The 14,469-nt window shown below is 43.5% G+C and overlaps 1 protein-coding gene across 4 annotated transcripts in view; it reads right to left on the reverse strand.

The window, feature by feature from the left end:
- Positions 1–14,469, reverse strand: part of LOC119973061 (protein FAM107B-like) — a 232,189-nt gene that overhangs the window by 103,504 nt on the left and 114,216 nt on the right. The window contains exon 1 of one of the 4 annotated variants that reach the window (XM_038810518.1): positions 3,156–3,433. The exons of 2 other annotated variants lie outside the window; for them this stretch is intronic. In XM_038810518.1, coding sequence (XP_038666446.1) covers positions 3,156–3,213 — 58 coding nt within the window. In that variant the 5' untranslated portion in view covers positions 3,214–3,433. Of the gene's footprint in view, positions 1–3,155; positions 3,434–14,469 lie in introns of those variants that run through there. One more of the 4 variants, XM_038810519.1, reaches the window with a different exon arrangement.

A 14,469-nucleotide genomic window follows, 5' to 3' on the forward strand; every position in this document is an offset into this window, starting at 1 on the left:
GAAGGATTACATTGTTAATAAAATTTCAAGACCCCTCGACTGATATTGCCAACTTTTTGGACGGACGGGTGACCAAGCCTCCAGGCCCCATGAACTTTGACACCAGGTCACTGGTTGGGGGTGTGGGGGAATGACCACTGAAAAGGGAGGTAGACTGGAATGCATGAGGGTTCAACTATAATGTGACCTGTTGAAGAAGGAGAATGGTTTGGGACTAGAGGTGAAAGTGGAATGGGGCCTTCTGGAGAGAGGGCCAGTGCATGGTTACGCAGCAATCTGGAATGTACTGCACACTGAAATCAACAGGCCACCTTCAACTTTGTGAATGTTGCGTCGTGTAAAATGCAAGCAGCCCATGGATTTTAAAAAGTAGTCCTGAGTGGTATTTATAGCCTGTCCAGTACAAAGAAAATTGAGGGAACACCAGTAATTGCTGCAATTAATAAAAACCTGGACTATGTTAAGGCCACTACAAGGATTCCTGGGTTACTAAATGAAGATTAAGAATGTAAGTCACAACCCTGTACTTGGGTGCGGTTAAGTGAAGGTCTCATTATGCATTTAAGATTACATATACCACAGCATGCTAATACTTTGAGCTTTTGTGCCTCATCCAGGTCTCATCCTTCAGGAATCTAAGGTATCCTGTGAAGACATAGGAGGAATGTATGGCACTGAACAAGCAGCACCATCTGTAAGGCAATTGTAAACGTCTGAATGGACATTGCCCTAAACTGTGAATTCAGGCTGACATCAGGGCAGCACAATAGCATAGCGGTTAGCACTGTTGCTTCACAACGCGAGGATCCCAGATTTGATTCCCGGCTTGGGTCACTCTGTGCGGAGTCTGCATGTTCTCCCTGTGTCTGCGTGAGTTTTCTCCGTGTGCTCTAGTTTCCTCCCACAAGTCCCGAAATAAGTGCAGTTAGGTGAATTCTCCCTCTGTGTACCCGAACAGGGGCTGGAGTGTGGCAACTAGGGGATTTTCACAGTAACTTCATTGCAGTGTTAATGTAAACTTACTTGTGACAATAAAGATTATGAAGGCTAAGGATAGTGTAATTCTCGATCAGGGGATCAGTTGAATAAGTTTAATGTTTACAATGTCCAGCTGGAAATGGAAGATCTGGCAGCCACATGTATGTGATTACTCGTGGTGGCATCAAGATTATTCATCAGAAAAAAAAGGGCATTTTTAAATGAGGTGTCAATCACCCCACCTGTGAGTAATCCAATTTTACACTTCTGAAAATATAATTAGATTGGTGCAAATAGTTCAAGTAAGTCCTTCAAAACATGCCCATTATCACCTTGCCTCAAAAAGAGCCCAACATGAATTTTGGAGCCTCCTTCAAATGAGTGCAACTGGTGAAAATTCTAATCATGATTCATTCACCTAGCTACATGCGGGCCTCCTGGTGTGATATTTGAAAGTTAGTACAAAAAATTGGGGAAATAAGAATTGTACTGTTGCAGTTTGTGCTTAAAATTCCTCGACCCTTTGCGCCAGTTAGACAGATATTAGGCGAATTGTAGTAACAACAAAAAAGACCTTAAATTGAGCGAAAACTCAAGAACAGGACATAGGACTAATTGAATAGACAGAATGTGCAGGGCCACGGGGAAGAGACAGGGTCCCCGTTTGGAAAGTCGGTGCAGACGCTGAATGGCCTCCTTCTGCGCCGTAACAATCCCGTTTTGTCGTCAGTTACGCTTATTTTTTTGCAATTGGGAGTAAATGTTAATAAAATGGGCGGGAAATTCAAGTGCAATTTTGAGATTGGCGGTCAGGCATGGGAATAGATAGGCATAATTTGGGGTGACACTTCCGGGTTGTGAACCCGTAGGAAACTCCAGGCCACAGTCTAACCTTCTTAAAACTAATATTTGCCCTGTGGTGGAATTGATATTGCACACATGTAATATTAGCCTGAAAGGGGTTTTAGTCTGGGAGAACACAAAAACTAAATCACTCATTACCATAGTAACGAGCAAACCTTTGCCAGGAGATTCACATCATTGGCAAGGGTCCCTTGGGCGAAGTGGTGAGGAATTAAGATGATCGGGCGAGTTTTCTCTCTGTCCTCTCAGCGCCCCGCCAATTTGTGAAAATGTTGATTGATAACTAAACTTGGATGTCAGGTCCAGGTCCACACAAAGAGAAAGTGCTAAATTGACTCTTGCCTTGCCTAATTCTGCCTGTTCTTGCAATGATACTCCCGATCAAACTACAATGTTTGGCTCCGTGATGCTATCGGGGACAATTCAGGTCACTGTGTGAACCTTTCCACTTCAATGAAATTAAAAGCAGATTACGCCTCATGAATATGCATTGCTTCATTCACCATTATTCAACTGCTGTGTTAACACAAAAAACAAACTTTGTAAAGGTAAGCTTTTGTCACGTGGTCACTGATTTTACAATATGCTCATATTTGCGTTAACAATTTTAATAAGCATATAGCTTGCTAATTCAATTATATTTTATTCAGAAAAGGGGTTACAAAGCCTCGTTTCAATTCCCCATTCGTGAAATTTTCCCTAAAAGATGCTTATGCTCTCATCTATGTAACAAGGGGTTGCCATGGCCACCGGACAGCAGCTTTATACTTTTATGTACACAGACTCTCCAAGTGTAGCCGAAGCTGCCCCCTCGCACGGGCACAAATCAATGTTCGGGCTTGTTTCCCTTGTCATTCCGCCTCACAGCAAACAAACACTAACTGTAAGGTGTTGCCTTGACATACAGTCTTGCCAGCAGGGACTTCTGTTCTCAGTGTCCACTGGGGAGTAGGAATGAATGTAGTGGCTTTCATCCACAGCCAGCAAGGCAACAGAAAGACAAGTTTCCCCCTTTCAGCTCTAGAAATAGACAAGTGTGTGGATTTGCACTTTTACACACATCAGAATCAATTCTTCTTACTTCTGTATGATTACTGCAAAGTAAGTTGCATGATAAAATGGCATTCTGCAGTACAGGTTTAACAAGTATTCATGTTCTGCTCAAGATCCTAAAAAGTGCAAACAATTCCTTAACATTCAGTCAAAAAATACATTTTCATTCTAACGCTTACTGACAAAGAACGTGTCAGCCAGAAAGGTAATATTCAGCGAATCACGCTTATTATTTTACACATGCTGCTTGTACGTCTTACCCGATTTAACTAACATTCCCCGGGGAAATCCAGCCGAAGCCCTTGCCTGGTTCCACATTTCCTGTGATTTTGAGCCGTTCTTTTTTTTTTATACATATAAATGTCCCGAACAGTCTGCTCCGTCCCGCTCCCAAACTAATTATTCTGAGGAGTTACATGCTGTGCGGTTTCCTGCTCGTTTGGGCTCGGCGCTCAACCCTCTTCCCAGCGCTGAACTTCTATTCCACTTCTGGGCGAAGACGTGAGATCAGTCACATGACACATGTTACTGCATAGCTCCGGCCTCCCCTGCTGTCAGCCCAAAGGAGACGAGCTTCTTTCGGATTTCGTAACGCTGATAGCAAGAGGGAGTGGATCTTTGCACCATTTCGCTTCAGGAACAAAAAAAATGTAAAAGGCTGCATTATGATAGTCGAAGAACCAGTTTTCTGGACCACGCTGACTCGCCCTTTACACATTTTTTTCCATCACATGCTCTGTTTCAAGAAGTGACAATAATGGGTGACACAGTGGTTAGCACTACTGTATCACAACTCCAGAGACCCGGTTGAATTCTGACCTCGGTGACTTTCAACTCGTGAGTTTCTGCAGGAGTTTCCTCCGGGTGCTCTGGTTTCCTCCCCCAGTCCAAAAATGTGCAGGTTAGGTGGATTGACCATGCTAAATTACCCCTCGGTGTCCAAAACGTTAGGGAGGGTTACGGGGTTCGTGTTGGAGGCATGGGGTTAAGTAGGTGCAGACTTGATGGGCTGAATGGCCTCCTTCTGCACTGTAGGGATTCTATTCTATGAAATGGGGAAACATTTAAAATAATTACTTTTGCATTTTGTGATGTTAACTGCATTAGGATTGCTCAAACTGGGACTTTGCATCATTTGAAAACCTGGCTCTGAATTGGTCTCCATTCGACTGCTCTCGGCACCTTGCAAATTAATTGTTTTCTTATTTCACCTTTGGCGACCGAGGAGGTCAAGATCAATCCCACATTTCCCTCCATGAGAACGGAAAACTTGCACTGCAGCCATGGGGTGGGCTAACACCCTCCTTGGGGCACTCACTCTCCAAATCGCTGAAGAAGTTAGAGACAAAAAAGAAATACAAAAATGACAGATATGGGTTAAGACAGACAGGTAGGAGAAATAAGTTAAAAAGGTCGGGAGGGGGGTACCCTAAGTTGCCGGGATACACCTTGCTGGAGTGGCTGCTGCTTCCGAATGTGGAAGGGGAGGGAAGACGAGCGGATGGTGAAGATTAAGAAGAAACGGGAAACGGAGTTGGGAGTGGAAATCAATTGGGGAGTATGGAGTGAGGCACTGCGTGGGGTAAACGGGACCTCCTCTTGTGCAAGGATGCCTGATACAGTTTCAGGTGGTGCACACGGTTCATATGACTCGGGCGAGAATGAGTGGGTTCTTTCGGGGGGTAGCAGATGAATGTGAGAGGTGTGGGCAGGGGCCAGCAAATCACGCGCACATGTTTTGGGGTTGTGAAAAATTGGGAAGATTCTGGGCGAGAGTGTTTGCGGTCTTAGCCGGGATAGTGGAGGAGGAGGTGGACCCGACCCTTTGGTGGACGATATTTGGGGTTTCAGAGAAGCTGGAGCTCATGGAGAGGAGCAAGGCCGATGTTAAGTACTTCGCCTCTCTGATTGCACGGCGGCAAATATTACTGAAGTGGCAGTCGGCATGGTCAGGTGACCTGTACCACTTCCTGCAATTGGAGAAGTTAAAGTATGAGCTAAGGGGCTCTGCAGGGGGATTTGATAAAAAGGTGGGGGATGTTTGTGACTGTTTGAGGAGCTGTTTTTCGGGTTGATTGCTCGGAAGTATGCTTCCCCCGGCGTGCTTATTTGATGTAACCTGTTTTGATACATGTTTGTAACAAAATACATTTAATAAAAGGAGAAAGAAGTTAAGTAACACAGCAGGAAGAGAGGAAGGAAATAACAAGTTGCAAAGAAAAAGCAAATCTGGGAAAGATAGAACAAAAAGAACAAAATAAATTGACAAAACACTGGAATCTCAAGGCACTGTCCCCCACCTAGATTTTATTGCCCATTCACAGCTGTTTTATTGGTCTATTCCCTATGCTAATTTGTCTGAATTGCAATATTTGATTACTTGGATCATTGCCAAGAGTAAAAACAAACCATTATGTAAAAAAAATGAAAATCAATATCTACTCATTTAACTGTTGAGTTGATTCAGATCCCTCTGTGGTTGGCTACAAATGAGATTTTGGTTTCAACTGCATGGTTCTTGCCAAATGAGGCAAAATTAATGAAAAGTGGCAGGAATATGCACGCTCTGTAATTGTCACTTGCTTATAAATGAATTCTAACACCAGTTGCCGACTCTGTTTTATGCATGGCCATTTACATTGTGGTGAGCCGATTATCAGCATTTAATGGCTAGCAAATAGCTTTCATTGAGCTTGAGGATGACAATAGAGTGGATAATAAAATTCGTTGTCTATTTTTGGGTGTAAAACAGGCACAAATTATTCCAATTTAGCAATGAAAGGGCATGTGCATTGGTCCCACTACTAAGTTTGGGGTGGGTTTGAAGCCCAAGCCTAAAACTAGGTGTTTACTCACCAAAATATGTTTAAGAGAGGGTGAATGCTTGAAGGACCCCTTTGTAAAATTTGACATGACGACTTGGTACAGTTATGGGCCTACCCACTCAGGATTCAGAGGCTCCTGCTGTCACCAAAAGATAAACGTGCGGCGTATTTCTTTTAAAATTGATTTTCTGGTAAGCTCAAACGAGTTGGAGGCATCTGGTTGACGCCACAGTTGCGGCATTCCACCTCCACCAACAACCCCCATCCCACTGTTGGCTGGTCAAACCTCATGGAACTTAACAGAGGACTGCTGGTGGTAGACTGAAGTTCTTGTTTCTTTGGAGTGAGCCTATGGTGGTGAAACTGACACTGGCAGCTCACCCTGAATACCTCAACAACAAGGGCCCAGTTTTGAGACAACTGCAGGCCATCTGGGCCAGTAAATGGCTTGCATAACATTACATATGATCTACGGCACAGCCCGTTCGGCCCAACTTTTTCGTGCCAGTGTTTATGCTCTACTCAGGTCACCTGCCATCTCATCCTTTCTCCCTCATTCCTGTCTAGCCTCCTCTTAAATACATCTCTACTGTTCACTTCAATTGCTTCCTGTGGTAATGAATTCCATATTCTTACTTATGAGTAAAGAAATTTCTTCTGCATTTCGCATTGCATTTCTTGGTGACTATCCCGTGTTGATGGCCTCTAGTTATGCTCTTCCCCACATTTTTTCTGTATCCAGTCTGTCAAAACCTTTCCTAATATTACAAGGTCATCCCTCAGCCTTCTTGCCCCAACCCCTCCTGTCAACCATTTCCTGATGGTGTACCTAAGTATACCTGATATCATCCTTGTAAACCTTCTCTGCATCCTCCCCAGTGCTTCTCTTGTCTTTTTACAATATGGCGAACAGAACTGCATCCAAGTGTGGTCTAACCACACTAGACTTTTCAAGTCTATTCCTCCAGAAATAAAGCCTAATCCTTGTTTTTAAAAAAAGTATAGCCTTGCGAACCTATGGCGTAACATTTAGTGAATGGTGTATTTGAACTCCAATCCCCTTCCCCCTGCATCTGGACTCGCACCTTCGAAGTAATAAGTGATCTCCCTGTTCTTCCTACCAAACTGTGCCACCTCACATTTATTTGCATGGAACTTCATTTGCCAATTATTTGTCCATTCTGCAAGTTAATTAATGCCCCCCTGTAATTTGTTGCAGTCCTCTGCAGTATTACTATCCCTTCCAATTGTTATCTGCAAATTTACAAATGTCTTTGATTCCAAAGACCATATCATTAACATATATTGTGAACAGTAGTAGTCCCTGTACTGTCCTTGTGGAATACTATTTTCCACCTTCAGAATAACTATCTTTTACTGCCACTTTGATTTTGGCTTGAAGCAAGCTAGCAATCAATTTTGTCACTTCAAAATTGTTTCACGAGATATGGGTGTCACTGGCTCAGCCAGCATCTATTGTCCATCCTTAACTAATTTTGAGAAGGTGGTGGGGTGCTGCCTCCTTCAACGGCTACAGTTCATGTGTTGCAGGAACATCCACAGTGCTGTCACAAGAGGAGTTCCAAGATTTTGACCCAGCAACAGTGAAGGAACTGCAATATAGTTCCAACTCAGGATGGTGTGCGACAAGAAGGGAAATTTGAAGATGGTGGTGTTCCCATGATTTGTTGCCTTTGAAGTAGTAGAGGTTGCGAGTTTGGAAGGTGCTGTCAAAGGCACCTTGGTGAAAATGAAATGAAATGAAAATCGCTTATTGTCACAAGTAGGCTTCAATGAAGTTACTGTGAAAAGCCCCTAGTCGCCACATTCCAGCGCCTGTCCAGGGAGGCTGGTACGGGAATCGAACCGTGCTGCTGGCCTGCTTGGTCTGCTTTAAAAGCCAGCGATTTAGCCGAGTGAGCTAAACCAGCAGTGTATCTTGTAGAAGGTGTCATTATTGATTGATGATGGAGGGCTTGAATGTTTATTGTAGTGAGGCGGTAGCAATCAAGCAGGCTGATTTGTCATGGATGGTATTGAGTTCCTGACTGTATTGGAGCTGTGCTCATCCAGACAAGTACAGAGTCCCTTAATTCTACGTTTTGTGATCTTATTAGTCCATTCCGGGGTACCTCATCAAAAGGTATTCTGAAAATCCATATAAATTATTGCTCCATTCTCATCATCTATTCTTTCACCTCCTCAAAAAATTCAGAGGTTGCTCAAATACTATTTTCCCTGTTGACTTTTGATCATTATATTTTTCATTTCCAGATGTTCTTCTATTCTCTCTTTTAGTAGAGGTTAAATTATATTTCCTAACACTGCCGTTAGGATGACTGCCCTATAATTCCAGAGACATATTATATCTCCCTTCTTAAATATAGCAATTACATTAGTTATGAAAGAGAAAATGCTTGAAAATCTCAGCAGGTCTGGCAGCATCTGTAGGGAGAGAAAAGAGCTAACGTTTCGAGTCTGATGACTCTTTCGTTTCAGATTCCAGCATCGGCAGTAATTTGCTTTTATCCAGTGAATTACATTAGTTACCCTACTGTCCTCTGCTACTACACCTATTTCTAATGAATTACTAAACATGAGCAGTAATGTATCTACTCGCACTTCCCCACATTCTTTAAAAATACTTTGTTGCAATCCATCTAGACCAGAGGCCTTGTTTATTTTCTACAATACTTCCCTTTCTTAATTTTAAATGCACTTACTCATCGGCTAACTATGCATTTCTGTTCAATTTTCGTTGTTCAGTAGGTTTGGGAGAGGGCACCTCGAATATTATGTAAATTACCCTTAACATCTGTCATTTATCATAAATTGTACTTGTTTAATACTTCATAATATTGCAGGCCTTGTTTTGCCAATAGAAACTCATTGTCTTCATCATTTACTTATGTGCTTGTTGGCTAGTTAACGAAGGGGGCTGCAGTGCAGACCAAGCCTGTATTTGTGTTCGACATTAGAAGCTACACAGGTTTTGTCGAGCTCTAATGAAAGCAAAATACTGTTGATGCTGGGAATCTGAAATAAAAACAGAAATAAACCCAACAGGTCTGGCAGCATCTGTGGGGCGAAAGCAGCATGGTAGCACAGCGGTTAGCACAGTTGCTTCACAGTCAAGGTCCCAGGTTCGATTCCCAGCTTGGGCCGCTGTCTGTGTGGAGTCTGCACGTTCTCCCCGTGTCTGCGTGGGTTTCCACTGGCTGCTCCGCTTTCCTCCCACAGTCCAAAGATGTGCAGGTTAGGTGCATTGGCCATGCTAAATTGCCCTTAGTGTCTGAAAGAGGTCAGGTGGTGTTACAGGGATAGGGTCGAAGTGTTGGGCTTAGGTAGGGAGCTCTTTCCAAAGGCCGGTGCGTACTCGATGGGTCAAATGGCCTCCTTCTGCACTGTAAATTCTACGATTCAATGGGATAAACATGCTAACGTTTCAAGTGCATATGACCCTTCTACAGCCGCTAATCCCATTCAGGGAATTGAACAAATGTTTGAAGGGAAATGATTTGCAGGGCTTGTGGGGCAAGAGCAGAGAGTGGGAAAGTTGGACAGCTATTTCAAAGTGCCAACATATACTCAATGAACTGAATGATCTCCTTCTGTGCTGCATCATTCTAAGAATCTTGTAACCAGCCTTCATTCTCCAGTCAGTGAATGAGCATTGATAGCTCTTAAAAAGCCAGCATGCTGCTATTGCTTCTCCATGGGGAACAACAGAAACTCTGTTTTTGGCTTCTGTGACAACAGGGCTGTATTTTCAATAATGCTTCAATTTAGTGGCTGTCTCTTTAAAACTTTAACATTGTGGTTAAAGCAGTTTAACTGCCAAACTAGTCTTGTACTGGGCTATGCTGATAAAATATAAAATATTATTTTTATCATTTTGGGGGTGAGCATTACCAGTTAGCTTGTTGGGCTCCCTGATCATCCCATGCCAAATTTACATCGCAACTTTGTTGCAAAAGGAATTAGATTACTTTGCAGCAATCATGACTCAGAAGTGGTGCAACCAATGCGTATTACTGCAGCAAAGGCAGCAAATATTCGCTCAAAATCTAGGCACGGAATATACAATTAAAAACCAGACAGAACACATACAAGGGCAAATAGAGAGTAAGAGAGATTAGCAGGTAACAGAAAAATCCAAAAGTAATTTACAAACATAGGAAGTGAATAGAGTCTAAGGAAAGGTAAGGCCAATTAGAAATCCCCCCCCCCCCCAAAAGGCTACATTTATATATCACCTTTCTTGTTCAGCGGATGTCTCTGCTTTACAGACAATGAAATATGTTCTGAAGTGTTGGCACTATTGTGATGTAGAAAATATGGCAGCCAATTCACAATCAGCAAACCCTCAAAAACAGCAGTGTGATAATGACCAGATAATGTGTTCTTTTTAAGGTTGTTTGAAGATAAACATTGGCAAGGCACCAGGGATAACTCCCCCTCTCTTCTTTGAATAGTGTCATGGGATCTTTAACATCCAGAGCAGGCCAGTGTTGACACTTAACGTCTCATCCAGTAGATGGCACTTCCAACAGTGGAGTGCCCTATTAATTAGCACGACATTAAAGTGTCAGCCTTGATTTTTGTGCTGAAGCCTTGGATTGGCACTGGAACCAGCAACCTCTGATTCAGAGGGGAGCACATTAGCAACTGAGCCAGGGCATAACTGAAGTCCTGAATAAATACTTCAACTTCATTCTCTTTTGTGAAGGCAGAGACAAATATTGGAATATAGGATGGAGGATTTGAGATATTGGATTGGACAGCATAAAAATAGATACAGGTACAAGATTCTATGGGCTGGATTCTCCGATTTTGAGGCTATGCCTGGAAGATGTGTCTAGCTTTACAACGGAAGAGCTGGTGCCGCCCCAGCACCGATCCTCCGACCAATGAGGGGCTAGCAGCCGCGCCACGTTAAACGCACAGCCTTCCAAATATAAGTGCCTAGAGAATTGCCGGGTCCGTGGCTGTGCATGCCAATGATCTGCAGCGGTCACGCCATACAACATGTCACCGGCCACGCGTGGTCCCAGCCTGCCAGATAGTGCCTCCCTGGCCATCCCCCACCAGTTCCCCCAGCCTTGGCGAAGCCCCCCCCCCCCCAGCCAGCAGAATGGCTCCCACCCAACTTTGGCGGCACTGGATACAGTCCGCAGCCATAATGGCGGGTTCAGAAAAACTAACAGCACACGTGCCCCACGCGGTCGAGAACTCGGCCATTCGGGGCGGAGCATCGGTGGAGGGCCTTGTACTCCTCGATGATGCCCTTAGAGGGGGCGGAGCATCCGATTCAGTCATAAACAAGGATTCTCTGGCCGATCGCCGATTATGATATCGATGTCGGGTAATAGAGAATCCCGCCCATTAATTCTGTCTCACTCTCCAGGGATGCTGCCAGACGTTATGAGTCTTTCCAGCATTTCCTGTTTTTATTTATAGCCAATGCAGATTGACTGTTTAAAGACAAATCGCATCTGACTAATCCAATTGAGTAATTTGATGAAGTAACAGAGAGGATTCATGATAGTTGTGCAGATGTTCTAGTGACTTTAAAAAGGCATTATTGATAAAAAAAAACCTCAAGAGACTTATTCAGAAAATAGAAGAAAGTGTCATTAACAGGACAGTGGTCATTTGCATACAAAAGACAACAGGCAGAAAGTTGTGGGGAACAGATATTTTTGGATGGAGAGAAATATGCAGTGGGGTCCTGAAGTCAGTCTTAAGACCAATCTTCTGTTATGTGTAAAAACAGCTAGGACCTGTAGGAAGTACAATTTTAAATTTTGCAGTTGGTGAAATTTGAATTAAATTTAAAAAGCAATCTGGAATTAAAAGTCTAATGATGACCATGAAAACATTGTCGATTGTCGTAAAAACCCATCTGGTTCATTAATGTCCTTTAGGGAAGGAAATCAGTCGTCTTTACCTGGTCCAGCCTACACGTGACTCCAGACCCACTAAATGTGGTTGACTCTTAACTGCCCCCTCAAGGACAATTAGGGATGGGCAATAAATGCAGGTACAGCCTGTGACACCCACATCCCATGAACAAAAAAAAAACACAGGGTCAGAGACCCAAAATAAGGGGTCAGACATTTGGGACTGCCATGAGACGAAATTTCTGAATTCAGAAGAGTTGTGAATTGTTGGAAGTCGCAACACGAGGGAGCTATAGATACTCAAGTCGTTGAATATATTCAAGGCAGCGGTCAATACATTTTTGGGCATGAAGCAATGGAAAGGTAAAGTGGGTACACATGGAGTTGAGTTAGATGATCAGCCAAGAATGGCAAAGAAGGCTCAAACGCCTAATTTCAAAAGGCTTGCAAGATCAGGATGACCTGCAAATCGATATTCAAAAATCGTTGAAGGAGACAGGACAAGTTAATAAGTCATTTAAGAAAGCATATGGGAAGGGCAGCACAATGCCCAGTGGTTAACACTGTTGTCTCACACGGTACCGAGGTCCCAGGTTCAATCCCGGCTCTGGTTCACTGTCCATGTGGAGTTTTCACATTCTCCCCGTGTTTGCGTGGGTTTCACCCCAACAACCCAAAGATGTGCAGGTTAGGTGGATTGGCCACTGGAAAAAATGAAATGGATACTCTAATTTGTTTTAAAAAGAAAGCATACTACAACAACAAAAATAAGCCATTTCAAATTTCATTTTAGGAAGGGATGTTAAGGCCCTGGAGGGAGTAGATGTTACCAAGAATAAGGATATTCAGTTATGTAAAAGAGATTGGAGATGCTGGGATTGTTTTCCTGGAACAAAGAAAATTAAGAGGGGACCTAATAAAATGGAAGCATTCAAATTTGTTCAGTGTTTCAATTGTTTCTGTCCATTTACCCCATTTCCTGTGGCAAGTGGGTCAATTATACAAAGGCCTTGGATTGACAAAAGAACTAGAGTGAAGAGACGGAGATTTATTTCCAAAGGACTAAGATCTAGGTCACGCTACCTGAAAGGGTGTTGAAATCAGGTTTCACACCAACTTTGCACTTGAAAATATCCAATATGCCATTGGGACTAAGTTGGACAGGAACGAGCTAAAACAGGCACGAGAGGCCGAACGGCCTCCCTGTGCCGTCCAATTCTATGGGAAACGGTTCATCTCAGGAAGTACTGCAGTAAAAGGAAACGTTTTGTGTGACAGTTGAACGAAGAGACATTGTAATGATACAATGAAAGAAATGACCTGATAAAATGTGCCTGGCCATTTAAATTCAGGGGCCCGGAATTCACCACAAAATAATCTTGCATTGTTTAGATTGTTTCCTCAGTATGTACAGATCTCTGTTCCTCAATTTGTAACAATATTTAGTCACTGACCATTGTAGAAAGAGTAAATAACACGGTAAGAAGCAGGTCACATCTGCGCGCACACGATCAATAATCAAAATAACCAATGGAACGTTGTACATAGTCTCTGACAGCTTTTCAATAGGGAAGTCCATTCAATGTCCTGTCCATTTGGAGTGCTGTGTGGGCGGGAGTTTGGCATGAAATTGACCCGAGCCACGTGCAATGTTGATGAATGGGCAAAGTGAATGGAGCTGAGCTCCCGCAGTGGCAGGTGAAGCTGCTTCATTCACATTTACCCAGTTAGCCACTTCCCTCTTGCTACTGACAGATTTTGGAAGTGGCATTATATTACTGAGGCCGCATATATTTGTAAAACTGGCAGGCAAGTGGCGTAAGTAAAATGCGACACGGTGAAATAGTGAATCTGAAAAGTCAGATATTGAAACCCTGTAAGGTCGCAGTAACCCCTTCCCGGGATATAACCAGCGTTAAGTCATCATTATATAGTTTGCTTATTATTTGTGATGAATTTTTGACTCCAGCCTCCCCACAGCTTCAGCCAGCATTTCAACCTCTGGTAACACTATGCCCAAGCCCACACTCTCTGCTCTTCCAACTCTGACACACCATCAAACCCCTACAGTGCAGAAGGAGGCCATTCGGCCCATCGAGTCTGTACGTACCCTCCGAAAGGGCACCCTACCTAGACCGCTGTCTGCCCTATTCGTGTAACCCCCTAACTACATCTTTGGACACTAAGGGGCAATTTAGTATGGCCAATCTACCTAATCTGCACATCTTTGGACTATGAGAGGAAACAGGAGAACCAGGAGGAAACCCATGCAGACAAGGGGAGAATGTGCAAACTCCACACAGGCAGTCACCCAAGGTCGTAACCGAACCAAGGTGCCACCAAGCCACCCATACTGTTCATTTCCCAACCCCCCCTCCCAAGTCTTATGGCCTTATTGGGGGGGGGGGGGAAGGCAGGAGAATGGGGATGAGAAAAATATCAGCCATGATTGAATGGCGGAGCAGACTCGATGGGCTGAGTGGCCTAATTCTGCTCCTATGTCTTATGGGTCATAACTCTAGATCTGTACTCCCGACCCCTTTCCCGAACTTTAAAACCGTTGTCAAACGTGCACTGGAGATATATTGTATGGGTGCTGGATAATAATTTTAATATCCTCCTTATTTACATCCGGAGATGACTCGGGAGTTCCTTTTTTAGAATTTACCCGCAATGCTATGATGTCACCCATCTTCCCATGAGAGATTGTTGGAGCAGTTTGTTATGGGTGGGACCCTGTCTTTGCTTCTCATAAGAAGCAGCAGTCTTGTGGCCCAAGCTCCGTGGGAAGAGCAGCTTCAAGAATTTAATCTGTCCGTAAAACAACTTTGACTGTGAAAGTATTT

The sequence above is a fragment of the Scyliorhinus canicula genome, chromosome 11 (assembly GCF_902713615.1).
Source record: "Scyliorhinus canicula chromosome 11, sScyCan1.1, whole genome shotgun sequence".
NCBI classification, from domain to species: domain Eukaryota; kingdom Metazoa; phylum Chordata; class Chondrichthyes; order Carcharhiniformes; family Scyliorhinidae; genus Scyliorhinus; species Scyliorhinus canicula.